At 46.3% G+C, this 15,736-nt stretch overlaps 1 protein-coding gene across 3 annotated transcripts in view; it reads right to left on the bottom strand.

Moving 5' to 3' along the window:
• The window catches only part of Flnb (filamin B), a 132,391-nt gene that overhangs the window by 25,144 nt on the left and 91,511 nt on the right, over positions 1 to 15,736 (bottom strand). Inside the window, exons 25-33 of one of the 3 annotated variants that reach the window (XM_055599036.1) lie at positions 12,437 to 12,604; positions 10,291 to 10,414; positions 9,726 to 9,882; positions 8,628 to 8,817; positions 6,651 to 6,898; positions 4,335 to 4,373; positions 3,520 to 3,622; positions 2,758 to 2,898; positions 368 to 496 (exon numbers count right to left, since the gene is read on the bottom strand). In XM_055599036.1, the coding sequence (XP_055455011.1) occupies positions 368 to 496; positions 2,758 to 2,898; positions 3,520 to 3,622; positions 4,335 to 4,373; positions 6,651 to 6,898; positions 8,628 to 8,817; positions 9,726 to 9,882; positions 10,291 to 10,414; positions 12,437 to 12,604 (1,299 nt within the window). Of the gene's footprint in view, positions 1 to 367; positions 497 to 2,757; positions 2,899 to 3,519; positions 3,623 to 4,301; positions 4,374 to 6,650; positions 6,899 to 8,627; positions 8,818 to 9,725; positions 9,883 to 10,290; positions 10,415 to 12,436; positions 12,605 to 15,736 lie in introns of all 3 variants that reach the window. The other 2 variants (XM_055599035.1, XM_055599037.1) reach the window with 2 other exon arrangements.

Here is a 15,736-nt window from a genome sequence, read left to right as displayed (position 1 = left end):
TGAGCAAGATGAACAAAAATAAAACCATTTTCAACTAAAAGCCCACTTGAATTCTCAGTGAGTCACACAAAACAGTTCATAATTCAAATCTGATTTCACTCAGATCTTAAGAATTTTGATTTTGAGTAGGAGACGGATTTTTGTATCAGAGAAAATGAGACAAATACTACCAGATAAGAGTAATTTTCTTTCTTTTGAGATGAGATCTCACTAAATGGCTCAGGCTGGTTTTGTACTCCTAGGCGGGACTCCTGAGTATGTGGGACTACGTGTGTGTGTGTCACAATGCTCCGCATATTTCAGCGATGTTCCGTTACCTCTGCAAAAAAACAGCTACAAGTGCATACGCACAGAAACCATGTTGTACCTTCTCCTGCGTCCTCCGTGACGATGGTGAAGGTGGCAGTTTTGTTGGCTACTCCATACACAAGGCCTGGTCCATATGCAGAAACGCTCCCACTGTTGGGGTAGTTCACATAGAACTGGAGCGGGCTCTCTGCATTTGCCAGGGACAAAAATAAAATTGGGACTCATTAAATGGTAAATGGATAACCTCAGATAACGGGCGATACCTTGATATCCCACCACAGGGCAGGTCTGTCATCCTCTGAAGATATTCCAGACCAGAGCGGGTCGGGGAGCTGATGCAGGAAATCTCATCCCAGTTTGGCAAATGAGAAAGAGGCCTCCGTATCATGGAGGTAGGAGTTGCTTACTAGAGCAAAGACTATTTGTCAATGCCATTTATAGTGTAAGGCCTGATCTCGGAAGCTCATCTCAAGGAATAGACCCCACAGTGGCCCTCCCTGCTCACCGCAACTCTCATCCCCATTAAAAAGCTCTTTAGTTCCCAGGATTCACATGCAAACTGGGAAATCATCTAACAACAGGGGATTGATCTACCTATAGAACATTAAGTTAGCCACGGTATGTCACATTAAGTAGAGACAAAACAAACTGTCTTTACATATAATACTGATATCCTTCCAGAGGGGCTGGTCTACATAGGGATCTGCCTATAAAACATTAAAGATCCATGAACACTAAAGAGGCTAACCACGGTGTGTCACATTAAATAGATTATATATAACTTGGATACCATTCCAGAATGTGGTGGCTCGGTGGGTAAAGAAACTTATGCAAACCTAGTGACCTATGTGTGATCCCTAGAACTCACTTAAAGGTATGAAGAGAGAACTAACTCTACATAAAGTTTTCTTCTGACCTCCATATGCTCTCCTCCATATACCATGCACATACAGAGTAACAGAAAAGAACCATTATGCCATTCTTTTACAGAATAAATCTAAGTACGCTAGTAACTACACAGGAAGCATCTGAAAAGGCAGTCACATACCAGCAATAATGGAAGGATGAGGGCCAAGAGAGGTTAGTTGCTGTTTTTGACAGTCTTAATATACAGCCCAGGCTGGCCTCTGCCTCCTGAGTGAGTTTACAGACATCGAATGCCTGCCTGAAGTTCGAGAAATGACTGTTCTGTAAATTCTGTGTCTACATCTTAGAATACTTTAACAGAAAAACATTCTTGCTTTAACCCAATGCTGTGCATACATATGAACATAAATCAAAGGGACAAACTCAAGAGAGGTATTTTAAACACCCACTCAAAAGCATAATTTCTCCAATAATAAAGCAGAGAAAGAATACGAAGATTGAGTCCCCAGAGAACTAGAAAGACACAGAATATGGAAAGTCCTCTCATTGCATTTTCGGGTAAAAAAAAACAAAAACAAAAACAAAAAACACCAGGTGCCATGCCTATTTCAACTACCACCCCGACAAAAAAGAAACAATAGCAGTATAGACTCCACTGGGCAAGACCGTGGTGCAGCAGGTGCTTTCCTGTGTTCACTGAGGGGAGCCAAATGTAAGGGCCCTAGGAAGGGCAACACAGGATAATCTATCCAAATTACAAAGGCCTATGTCTTGCCCCACAGCGCTGCTGCCCAGGGGACAAAATCCCACAGGTGCACCAGGAGTGTCAACAAGAGTGTGACAGCAATGGTGGGAAGAGGTGACGTGCTCTCCAGTGGGAGCCTGGAGGCACACAGAGCAGCTCATCCAGATGAGGGAAAGCCACATAGACCCTGCGTAGCTTTCCTGGACATGCTGTCAGAGGGGACAGGCAAGGACAGCTGATGTAAAGACACCCCCATTTTGGTAAAAGGGGACTGGATTTCATAGTTTGTACTTTTACTTGTATGAAGACTTAAGATTTTTCTAAAATTAAACATAAAATTTACCAGCAATCAATCGTAAGGAGAAGGCGAGTAGAGCTTATAGGCATGATCATGTTGCTTACTCAAAATATTAAATTAGAAGATATTTCAGTGATTACAAAGCGCAAAGTGAAGATGACTAACACCGCTGGATGATGGCCAGGAGAAAAAAGCTAGCTCTCCTTACCGGAGACCATCTGCCTTCCTACCTGTGTCTTAGGGTGTGACCCTGTCCTAAGCTCCACATCCCACAGGGTTTTGCAGCCCGGAAAGTGTCCCTTCCTGTGGCTGCCTTATATTTGATCCTCTGCCACCCTTGACACAGTTACAAAGACAAACAAGTGCAGCCACACAGCCCTGCACTAAGGCCCAGGATGCTGAGGTGCAGTCTCATCAGGAAGCGGGCGCTCAGGCTGTTTCCACACGGAAGCCAACACGGCATTCCTGGGCCTGCCTCGTAGAGCTCCACAGTCTCCCAAATGTCCGAGAGGCTGGAGAGCGACTGTAGCCCACTTACCAGGGATATGGCTGCCCATGTATTTGATGTGCATTTCGTGCAGGCCAACTTCAGTGGGGGCGTATCTGACAGTGACTGTGCCATCCTTGTTGTCCACGATCTCAGGTGTGGCTTTCTTCCCAGAGGGCATGCGCACCTCTCCTGGAGAGCACAGGGACACAGGGCTGTGGTTCGCAGTAGACGTAACACACAGACATCTTCACCAGAAAGGTTTTCTCAGACCCCAGAACACTCATGTGGCTTGAAACATAGAGGTCCCACAGTGGGAAAACTGAGACTGGCTTGCTTTCTATGGCTTCCCCTTGGTTTCCACAGAATGTTGTAGGCGACTAACTCATAAATAAATACATGGTGTCTCCAACAGGCAAATTAGAAGTGCAAAGAGGATCTGAGAAAAACCACAAACCAATAAGAGAAGCAGGAAAAGAGAGGCTGGGCTTCCGGAAAGGGACTTGTACGACAGACTCCAGTCTGCATTTGGGAAAGTGAGTGGATGGAGAAAGCAGAGGGGAAAAGGCGAACAGAAACCTGGCAGTGAAGTGCTATCTAAACAAAGCAGTTCCTAGCCTGAGGAGAAACATAAGCTTCCTCAAGAATGCACTGCAAGCTGTGAACAAAGCTCCTCTTCAGAGAAACACATTCCATATGTCAGGGAGTGCAGGGGAAGGAGCCAGGTGTGAGGTATGGCAGTCACCTCCCCAGCACTGCTCTGGGCTGCAGGGGCAAGGGACAAGGAATAAGGCGACTCTCACAAGGGTTTACCTGTGATCTCTCCTTTCCTGACAGCAAACGGAATCACCAGGTCAAAGGGCTTGAAGCCTAGGCCATTCATATCACTCACTGGGACATAGGCCTCCTCGGTCACCTAAAAACACGAGAGAATGTTCACCTTGTAAAATGGACAGCGGTGTGGATTGGTGGAGCTATGCAGGGCAGAACCAGTGGGAATTCTACAAGACAGCAAGGTCTAAATTTGGGGGTGTGGTCACCAGTGTATTTATGGGCTTTTTTATGACTGGGCCTGAGCCCAGGCTGAGTTGGAGGGATTGGGGAAGTTCCACTGATCATCTTCTAGAAACTACTTGCTCAACAGCTTGCCTGTAGAATTCCCAGTATTGCCCATAGGAAAATGGAAAAGGGAGAGAGCAATGTTTGAGTCCCAAGAGGCTCCACCTGGAAAGGTTTAGTTGCTTGTGGCCTGGAAAAGACTGTGTGTTTTAAGTGGCACAGAGTGATAGCGGGTGACTTTGCCCCTAGACAGAAACCAGATGCATAAGTGGAGTCAGTAGGAGGCCCACCAACAGCCGTTCATCTTGCTCTTTAAACATGGGGAAAACTGCACCGAGCGTGATCAGACATGATGGCTGGCGATTCGTGGGGAGCAGAAAGTGGGATTGTGATGGTGGAATGATCAGTGGAGCACACACCAACGGCCAGGACACCATAGAACTTAAGCGATTCCCACAAGCAGGCAGCAGCTTTTCTAAAATGAAGGCTGGGAAAACGCAGAAATGGAAAAAGGAAAAACGAAAACCAAAGTGTACCCAGGGCCTGAATCCAGGGGGACATGCATTTACCGGCGCCTCCTCCATGGCTGTGACTTCTCCATCGGTGGCCTAATCAGTGGCAAATGGAGGTTTAATTGGGAATCACACCATATGGATATTGTTACCCAAGATCCCACAGCTTGAGCACTATCCAACTTTCCCGACCCCCACTTTCCTATCATATGTTTGCTTGTTATTATGAAATGATAATTTTTAAAAAAAAAAATAGGTCTCATGTAGCCCAGGCTGTCCTCAAACTCTTCATGTACCCAAGGATGGCCTTGACCTGCTTATTCTCCTGCCTCCACTTCCCAAGTGCTATGGTTATAGACATACCCAGTATAAACAGTAAGTTCTTACTACCCTTTGAGGGAAAGCTGTCCTCTCTGCAAGTGTCACAAGCACTTGTCCTCTGAACCCACAATTCATGAGTAAGTGATGTGTACAGGAGTTTGATGGGAGCCACACGTTGTCACTGAAGTAAGCTTTGTAGCCGCTGGTCATGGGGAACGGTGAGCGATGCCTGACAGCCCCAACCATTAGTGCTTTATAGTTTCAGCATATTCATTTTTAAGATGGTCAGCTTCATGCCCCTGATCCAACTGACCCAACAGGGAAGGGTCCTTCATCACCATCCTTAGCCATACCATGGAACAAAGAAGCCGTGTACTGTGCCATCTGCAGAGAAAGCTTTACCGACACCGGCTTTGCCTCTAGGGCCAGTTCTGAGGGAGGCCAACTCAAAAGCATGTCACCAACAGGAAAGACTTTCAAGGTTGTATATACAGTCTTGCAACTAGAACGTCTTAGTGCTGACAAACAAGGAAGCTGCTCATCTATAAGCTTGTATGTCAAATCTCTGTGACATACGTAACTGACCAAGCCTGTGGCTCCCTAAGTCAATATGGTGTCAGGTGTCCATGTTCTTTCAGCCTTGGACCTAGAAAGGGAGGAAGAAAATCTACCCAGTGAAGGGGGTGCAGTGAGTAAGAGCTAGGCACCCTCAAGGTATGAGGCCTTAGGGCTTAAGGGATGCTCATTTCTAATGAGTTTAGAAGCCTCTACTTCAGGCCTCTGGTCCTCTGCTAATGTGGTCTCTAAATTTTTACCTTGATTTTTTTCACCCAGACCCCACCATCCAGGCTTTTTTATATCCCCAGTCCATTGGAGCAGCACCATGACCTCTGCTCAGAGGTTGCTGCCCTTTCATCCTACTCAAGCTTACTAACAAGAGCATACCTTACTATGGGATAAATACATGTCTTACAACTACAACTAGAAAACTTTCCTAAATAAGATCCTACCTACTATGGGAGAAACAAAACGTATTACCAAAAAACCCACTAAAAACACCAACATTCTCAATGCAATGTTTTCTCCTAAGAGAAGAAAAACACACTCCTAAATGGACAGTGTCCAAAGTTGACAAGTGTTTACATATTTTAGATATGAAAGAGCTTCCAGACCAGCAGGATGTTTATGGCTAAACACTCATGGAGGGAAAAGAGAAAAGCTACAACAGATTATAGCTGGGGACAGAGTCCCTGGGCTTCTGTTTGGAACGGACTCTCTGTGCCCTTCTCCACTGCAACATCAAGTAATGGGAAAGCACTTCACAGGCAGTGGGTGTAGCCGGGGCACCAGCAACCTCGACCTGTGGCTGGGTGGCTGTTCTTCTGCATCAAAGGACACAAGGAGGGAGCCCATATGGCACCTGGTATCTGTCTAGACTGGGCACTCCTCATTCTAACAGGGCAAACAGGGCTTGCTTCTGAGGTTTATGTGGTAATTCTGATGTAGTTCTACCATGCTCCCTGTGGAAGAACCTTAATAATTACAGAAGATCTAAAAGGCACCCAGGACTGAAAATTAAAGGCTCCGGTTATTTGTTAGCCAGGATGTTCACACAATGGTTCCCTTCTATTCCAGATCTTTATGGCTTTAAAAGACAAGAAAGACACATTGCCACTTCTGAATCTCACCCAAACACAACTGGAGGTACTGTGCCTCCTGAGATATTATAGTCAACATTAGATATTACTGTGTAGATAAGGACCCCTCTCCTCCAACTGTGGAGATAGGGAAAGAGGCACATAGATTTTTCTTACTGTTTCCCATTTTTTTTTTTTTCTCGATAAAAATGCCTCCATCTGAGCTATCTTAGGTGAGGATATTGCCTAACTACCTTGGCATGGCAGATGCCTGCATGATTTCCCCCAAATTTGCTGTTTTTAGAGATTATACCTGGGGCCAGGCTGTGAGGAAAGATGCTCACTAAGGGTTCAACACATGACAGCTGTGACTCTATCTGCCCGTAACAGCGGGCTCCGAAGGGCTCCTGCTTACCATGACGGTGAAGGGGCTATTGGGAATATCAACACCACCGAAGCGCACATAGATCACATAGGTGCCTGGCTTGGCAGCAGTGTAGAAAATGTCATAGGTGCCATCTTCATTTTCAATGACATCAGCCTCAGCCTCAGTGCCGTCTGGTGTCAGAATCACACAGGTCACTTTCCCCTTTCCTGCAGTCTTGGCATCCACTACAAAGCCCACTTCCTCTCCGGTTTTTACAGTGGAGGCGATTCCGGGACCTGTTAAAAAGGTCGGAAGGAAATCAAAGTACTGGCTGTGGGTGTTTGCCTCAGAACAGGTCATACGACCTCAGAATAGTCATTCTATGTTGTGCTGTCGATGTCTGTGAAGGTCAGATCTTTACTGTTGACAGAAGGGCATCCCAAAGATCATTGGGAAGGCTGCTCAAAGGAATATCTGGTCAAGCATGTTTTTGGCTTTGCAACCCTGCCCTGACGCTAGTCAGCCTGTCTTTCTGTCTCTGATTTTCAAAGTGTGAAGGGAAAACACACTGGTCAAAACGTGCAAAGCACAGAGGGGCCGTGGGGAGTGCTAAGAGAGCTCTTCCCAGTGGGAAGTGAAGAGCAGTGCAGCTGGTGGGGGGGGGGAAGGCCCCAAATGACAGAACAAGAGGTGAGGCCAATAGGTGCCATCAGCCCAAGAAAGACATTGCTGCCTGCGCTAGGGGAGGAAACAGGTCTGAACAGCAAGAAGGAAGTTCCCAGCTCTCACGAACATGCCGTGAACCGGTTGCTAAGGATTGATGCACAGACTAGAAGTGGTGGTCTGGGTGGAGTTTTTTCAGCTTTTCCCTTGAGTTAGATAAAAAAAATGGCCGAGGTGAGCAATTCAGCAATTCACAGTCTTGAGCAGGATGAGATGAGAGAACAGACCACATCCAGGGAAGACCTACATTCAGTTTCCTTTTATCTTTAAGAGCAGTAAAATGATTGAATTTTGAGTCGGTGATTTGTGTATTTTTGTTTTTTCTCCATTGATAAACTGATACTGCATGTGTGTGTGTTTGCACGTACAAGCACTTGGGCAGGTGTGTCTGTGTGTGGGCAGTTCGCTTCTTTCAAAGGGCAGTTCTGGGAACTGAACTTAGGTTGTCAGGTTTCTCAGCAAGCACCCTGACCCACTGCGCCACCTCGCCAGCCCAGATGTCTCAAAATCTGCTAAAGCAGCAACAATGAGCTGCACTCGTTGCTTGCAGAAACAGGAAGGCACAACACCAGGTGTGCTGATGTGTGCATACAATCCCAGATCTTGGGAGGCAAGGCGGGAGGGTTGGCATTTGGCAGCCTCCTCAGCTACATGGCAAGTCTGAGGCCAGCCAGGATGCCTGAGACCCTCTCTCTCTCTTTTTTTTTTCCTTTAAATAGAGAATAGCATATTGGATTGGTAAAATGGGTCAGCAGGTCAAAGTACCTAGAGTCCATTGATGAAAGCCTGGCCACCTGAGTTCAGTGATTAGAACGCCCTCCTTTTGTCAAAGAAGCTGAAGCAAGGGTGAGGGTAAAAGATTCATCAAATCCGGAAAATCCCAAATCCTTACACATGTTTCTTCTCCACTGCTCATCTAAGTAGGATACTCTCAAATGAATCCTGAGCAGATGAGCCCACCATGTGCAGAGGTAGAAATACGATGCTCCTCATGGCTGTTTGTGTCAGACCTCAACTGGTGTCCCACCTTACAAGTAGGAGATCCCCCTATGCCAGCATCACACTCAACATCTTTCCCGATTGACTTTACCTCATCCTTGTAATAGTAACAACCCGGTGATGCCACCTCTAACACCTGGAAATGCTTCTGGACTCTACAATCTAAACCTCCAAAGATTTTCACTCTGTGTATGTATGACTGGCACTCAGAGAGCCCACACAACTTTCCCTGATCACACACCTATTAAGGCACACAGAGAAGGCCAGAATACAGAGTCCAACCCCCTGCTCCCCTGCACTCACCTGTGGCCAGGCACTTGCTGGCATCGCCTGTCTGCGTGGCCCGAACACGGTAAGGAGAAAGTGGAATGTTGTCCCCACCATAGGTGACCCCAATCATATAGCGTCCAGTCTTGTCAGGGATATAGGTAACAGCGTATGTGCCATCTTTATTATCATGAACGGTGGCTCTTTGAGGCTTTCCCTCTTGGTCCTGTGAATCACAGAGCAATGCTACTTGGGATGCCACTATTGACATGTGGAAACCAATCATAGCAAACTATGGTCTTTGATTAGCAGCTCTACCAGTGGGAGCAGATGGAAGTGATGACTTAATGTGATCTTGTTCTGTTGTATGTAGGTAGGCAACAAAGAAGGTCACGTCTGTCAAATAGATCTGAGCATCAAATATTCTGAACTATAGAGACACTGTGGCAAAGGCTCATAATCTGCCTTTCCCTTTTCTTTCTTTCCTGTTACCACAGGGCATTCCTCCTTAGCTAGACACACCACTGAATACAAAGTTCCTTCTCATGCTAGCAGCCTTGCCACTAGATACAACCATGTGACTATGAGATGGGAGGAGGTCTTCTAATAAGATGGCTTGAGGCAGATCACCTATCTACGAGAGCCATTTTCCTTTCTTTGTCTTCTTTTCTTTTTCTGGTTCAGCTTCTAAACCTAATGACCAGAGCACTGGTTGGCTCATGGTCCATGAGGAGACATTAAGGACAGAGCCGCACACTAGGTCAGAGATGCTGAGTTCCTGGGTGAGCCCTAGAGCACTAGATGGCTTACCTCTCTCTGGCTTCATTCCCAAGAAAGGACAATCCCATGTTGGAGGCTCTGTGGTATGTAAAATCTGAGCCCTTATTGACCCGATAGGCAAATTACGTAGCAACAAAGTATACAGAAGAACTGGTGCCACATCCTCCATCAGAAGCTCAGATGAGCACCTTACACTGCAGCAGAGATGCTTACTGTAAGAATTCCCAAAACATGTACTCTGGGGCAGAAGTTAACCAGTAAACTCTTGCTTTTACCACTTTCCAGAATATTAAGTCTTATTACTAATAAGGTTTGGCTCCACCTTCCATATACAAAAAACAAGCACACAGTTACCGTGATCTGGACAGCAAGCAGGCCTTCACCAGCATCTCTGGCATCGATTGCAAACTCCACGGGCAGGCTGGCAGGTACCCCATAGGAACTGAGGCCAGGCCCAGAGGCAGTCACTTTGCTGGCATCATATGTGGGAAGGACCTTGACCTTAAAAGGACTTGATAAACACACATAAGCCCTGGTCAGTAGGATACAAGTCACCTCTGCTCTTTCTGATCTCTCTTATACGAAGAACTGGGCCTGAAAGGAGGGTTTCTACAAGAGATAGTAAGTTTATTCAAAGGACCAGAAGTCCATTGGAAATGCAAAGCCATGAGGTACAAGCCATATAAAACAGACCAGACTAGATTTCCTTTGAACTGAACCTCAGGGTAGGCCTCAGAGCGGGGTCACAGTACTGGATGTTATCACACTGTGTGCAATATAGAGGTTCTATAACATTTGCTAAATGGGAGGTGGGTGAATGCTGAGGTAGGGGGAGGGCGCTGGAGCAGTGGTTACCAGTTCTGTGAGCAGACGGGCCTGAGGCTGAACTGTACCCATGCCTGAAGGCTGAGACACTCACCTTCGAGGGATCTCTTCATCAGCATATTTGACAGAAACAATGTACGGTCCCTCCTGAGATGGGGTGTAGGTCACTGTATGCGTGCCGTCCCCGTTATCCACCACATTCACAGGCTCCACCAGGCCTAAGAACACAAATGAGAGGTCTAACTGACAACTTGGCTTTCCCTTCACTGTACCCTAGCTATGTTTAAAACAGGATCACTTCTATCCCCAGGAAGTGTTGGTTTCTACTGAAGAGTAACATAAACAGGACATAATCCCCGGATCTATAGATCACAGTAGCAGATCTGACCCAAAGATACCTATAGCTTTTTGTGGGCTAGCATACACTCAGCCTGCCATACTGCTTTAGGATATAATTAAGGAGAGCGCACATACTTGTTGATGGAGGTCTTTGTACACATGCTACATATCCTTTCAAGCTGGTTAGGCACACTTGGGTGTGACAATTTTATTCTAGAGCTAAGAAAGTGCCAAAGTGTCCAGAAACCTCAACAGAAAAAAAGTAACCAATGGGCTGTCCAGTCAAGACCTGTCCCCACCTTTCAGCAAAGAACACAATGGTGCCAACATGCTAGGGTATACAGTCAGAGTAGGCGGGGGTGCCAATCTCAAGGAACAAGAGGCCCATCCATGGGATGGTACGGGTGATGGCTAGAGAGTATGTTAAAGCTTGATTAAGGCATGCACTGGATTGACAGATTCTAGACCCGACCCCTGAACATGAGGTCAAGGAGGAGTCAGTGGCAGAGGGGTTAAGCAGGGCAGGGCATGCTCGTTAAGCAGAGCAGGTGAAGTAAGGACAAGTCCATTATAGAGGTGGGGACAGCTTAGAGGCATTCATTCAGGTTACATAATTGAAAGCAGTTGCTAATGGGAAAACACAGACCTCAAACCTGTCTCTATAAAGGCAACAAAGGGTCAGCTTTAAAGAACTCTGAAATGGCTTTCGAGGGGCCGAGTTATGAGTGGGAGTCCAGCATATCAGCTAAAATTACAAGGCTGTTTACTTGAGACCGCCATACTAGAGGCTCCTATGTAAGTAAAGCTTTTCTCTCTCTTCTCTCCCCTCTCTCTCTCTCTACACACACACACACACACACACACACACTCAGAAACTTCACTAAAGGTGAGTCTGCCCCATGACCTCATTCTCTCAGACCACTTCTGCCCCGAGCTTCAAAGGCAGAACCTCCTGATGAACTGCACTAAGGAGAAGGCCTCCCATCAAAGGAGAAAACCTCAGCTCACTACTTCTGGAAACCACAAACACATCAAGGGCAAGTCGGGGGCAGGGAGAGAGAAGTCCAGATTACATAAGAAATCAGGCACACTATTTTATACGGAGAGAAGGGCACATGTTAACTCCTGGAAGAAATATGGCAACAGGTTTCGGTAGTTCAGGGTTGTCCCCAAATGGCCCGCTAGTCATCTGAAACCTTAATTTCAGGTTGTCAGCAGTATGGGGCCAACGGCCAACAAAAGCCATGACCCAAGAGACCCTCTCTCGAGGGAGTTGAGACAATGGCAAAGCTATATCCATGACCAAAATTCTAGTATGTTCTGGAGCAACACTGAGCATCTCAGAGGGACCACCTTCAAAACCCACCTCCTGTTCACATCTAGACCAAGCCCTAGGCACCTCACACATGCCAAGCAGGTAGCGGTGCAGCAGCCAGGTAGACAGTGCATGTTAAAGCGAATACAGCCCTCCCGTCAACAAGCTACGTGGGAAGTGAAGGTACCATGCACATGCCTACGTTCCAGTACTCAGGTGGCAGAGGTAAGGGGATCGCCATATTCAAAGCCAGTCTGGTTTACTCAGACCACAGCTGGGAAAAGCAAAGCCTGGCATGTAAGCTTCCTCCTAGGACTCTTGTCTGTCATGGGTTATGACCCAGCGTTTGGTCTTCAGACCATGAAAGAAATAAATGAGATTATAAAAAGACATTTAGGACTATGTTATTAACAGGAGAAATGGACTCATGGAAAGATAACACACTGAACTTTTGAGCAGGCTAGCTAGCGTACAGAACAGTAAATTAACTGAGAAGTTAATTAACTTAACTATAAGTTCAATCCCATAAGAATCTGCTCTGGGTCATGGTAGATGAGTGTGAGTGGCAGGCAGGATGTAGACTCACCTCTTGGGCCCAGGACCCTCACTTCCAGTGGAGCTAGGCCAGCCTTGCTACTGTCCACTGTGAAGGATTGCAGGATGCGGGCTCGGACACCAGAGCCCAGACCTGGGCCAGCAATTTTCACCTTGCTGGGATCCACAACATCTTTCACAGGAACTCTGAAGGGGCTGCCTGAAAGAGTCACAGGATTGTGAGCATGAAGCAACCATGAGAGCTTCCTGCTGAGATCCGGCACAATAGTGCTATTCTATCTGGACACTGACTGTATACGCCTCAGTCAGTGCAGCCTGCCTCTCTGTGATACAGCTATTCATCCACTGATATTCCCACGTCTGACATACAGCACTAACCACATGTAGACATAGGACCTGGGACCTTAGGAAGCCAAAGTAGAGCAACGAGAGCACATTCTTCTAACATTCTATGTGGCATTCATTGGAAGGTATACAAGGCAGAACATGTAGAAGACAATGAATTTGGTCTGTAGGAGACCAAATTATTTCCATTAAGACATGAAAAATAAGCTGGGTACGGTGACACATGCCTGTAATCCCTGCACTCAGGGAGGCAGAGGTAGGTAGATCTCTATGAGTTCAAGAACAGCCTGGTCTACAGAGTGAGTCCAGGACAGCTAAGGATACACAAAGAAACCCCATCTTGAAAACAAACAAATAAACAAAAAAACAAACAAACATCTGAGAAATGATGTTAAGAGGAAGCAGCTACCACTCAGCTATGTGAACAAATTCCGAGAAAAGCAAACAAGGTGCTAGCAGGTCACTGGATGTCTCAGCTTTCTGGAGTTATTTCGATTAAACAGCATGACATTAAGACAAGCGGAGTCTCTGGCTTGGGGGAGATCTGGAGCACAGGGGAAACTGATATTCAACTCTGGGAGGAGAGGAACAAGAAAGGTTCTTGGAAGAATGGAAGTGAGCAGCTTGGTGGTGGGTATACACACAGAAGAGCAGAAAAGAGCGGGTAGGCCTTACAACTCGCATCTAACCCCGCTCCATCCTACACAAGCCACTAACTGCTGAGCACGCGTGGTCACTTGGTTCCATACTCCTCTGTTAGAGCCTTTGTTTGTCTAAGGATAAGCTGTGGTAAGCTGCATGAATGACTTCTGGGGAAACCCAAGGGTCTCTCGATCTTTATGATGTCAATTAGAAAGACTGGAAAATCCAGGGAAATCAAGACTTGTTACAGCAAGGGCAGAACCTAGGCTTGCCAACAGTATTCCTCACACAGCAAGAGCGCTAGTGTCCCCATCCTCAGTACCAGGTCCACTGCCAAAGAGCTCTGAGTATCACTTGTCCTATGCAGGACACATGTCCTGCATGTTTTACAAGCCATGGCCAGATATCTGCTATGGAAATAGGTATCTCTGCCGTGAGTCTTAGAAAGCTTCTGTTTTGCAGAATCAGGGGCTACACATACACTTACACAAAGAACTGAGACCCTGGCAAAGACAAGCACCATCTTCCATGCTGGTGTTTAGGGAAACAAAAGAGTGATTTATTTGGGAGTCAAGAGCTCCAATGCTAACAAGGGACAACAGTCCGACTCTGCATTTAGTCGGTAAGTCTGAACCTCTGCTGGTAACTGAATTCAGCCTGAGAGCAGCCTTGAAGTAGTAAGCAATGGTCTAACAAGTTCAGACACCATTATCTGCCAATATTTTGTCCCCTGTTTTAGGCAAACATCACCAACCAACCACACCCTTCATGAACCCCAGTTAATCAGGTGGTCTACCACCAAGACTGCAGATCCGTCAGCACAGGATACCAGTGAGTTATTATATGCCAGTTGGGTATTTAAAGCAATACCACCACCTAGAGTGGAGGAGGCTGAGGCAGGAAGATTCCAAGTCTCAGGTTCTGTCTCAAAACAAAACAACAACAAAAAACCCACTAGAGGTTTGCGTGAGGCCAGAAAAAAAATCTGAACTCATGTTTAATCATCCAAATTCCCAGGAAAGCAAACAAGATGCTGGCAAGTCACTGGAAGTTTCAGAGCTCAGGAGTCATCTTAGCTGGGCAGCCTGACACTCACAAGAACAGCATCGAATACTAGGTGTTGCGGCCTCGGGTCCTTTTGGAGGTCACGGAAGACTGATAAGGCCTGGCGCTTAGAGGCTACCATCTTCCCTGATGGGAAAGGCCCAGATGCATTTTTTTTTGTTATGATCATCTGATTAGTGCTCACGGAGGCGTCCAAACTCTTACTCCCCTTGCAGGGGAATTCCAAAACTAATGGCATCCAGCACTTTCTGAAGAGTGGGGGCAGCACTACTGTGCCACAGCAGTAGCACACGGAAGCCAGCAGAACCACCTGCCTGGCGGACGAACAGTCATCTCCCCTGGAGGACACCGTCTGCTCATTCTCAAGGCTTAACTCTGTCACTAGCACTGCCCTGTGCAAGGCACCAAAGGAGACCTTATAACCGCATCCCGTCCCTTCCTTCGCTCCACTCCCCTACTTCCTATCAGCATGCACAACACGCAGCTGCATCAATGCTACACAGGAGTTGCCCCAAGAGTGGGAGCCTTGTTTGTCTTTTTCTAGCTGAAATTCTTTAGATTAAGGACTAAAATCAAACCAAGAAAACCTATAGTGATAGGGCAGGCAAGCATAGGTTTGATGAGAAACTAGTTATTTTTAACTACTAAAACTTATATAGACAGACCAGCACTGTTAAGAGATAGAAACCTTGCTTAACAGTAAAGGTATAGAACATCATTAAATAGAGAACAAATTAATAAATAAGAATTTGTATTAGGGGCTGGAGAGATGGCTCAGAATTGGCTGCAATTCCAAAGGTCCTGAGTTCAATTCCCAGCAACCACATGGCTACTCACACAACCATCTATAAAGAGATCTGGTGCCCTTTTCTGGCATGTAGGCACACATGCAGACAGAACACTGTATACATAATAAATCAATCTTTAAAAAAATTTTGTATTAGGATGTCTTTGTCAGCTGCTAATGCAAAGAGAAAGCAATGTGCAAGGGCCAAGCTCCAAAGCTTCTGGGGCTGAAGGAAGTGCTCAGTGGTTAAGAGAATTTATTGCTCTTACAGAGAACCTGGGTTCAATTCTTGGCACCCATACTGGGTGGCAGCCTCTTGTAATGCCAGTTCCAGGGGATCGAAAATCCTCTGGTTTCTATGGGCAATTGCATTCACATGCCATAGCTAAGCTCCTGTAATCACATACACGCACAACAACAACAACTACAATCTTTTAAAAATAAGGATTTCCAGTTTTGTAAAGAATGGGCTTTTCCTTCAATCAGAAACTG

This window comes from Psammomys obesus, unplaced genomic scaffold (assembly GCF_907164565.1).
Source record: "Psammomys obesus unplaced genomic scaffold, mPsaObe1.curated_primary_1811, whole genome shotgun sequence".
Taxonomy (NCBI): domain Eukaryota; kingdom Metazoa; phylum Chordata; class Mammalia; order Rodentia; family Muridae; genus Psammomys; species Psammomys obesus.
Note: the sequence above shows the minus strand (reverse complement) of the source record. Positions and strands in the feature narration are given on the sequence as shown.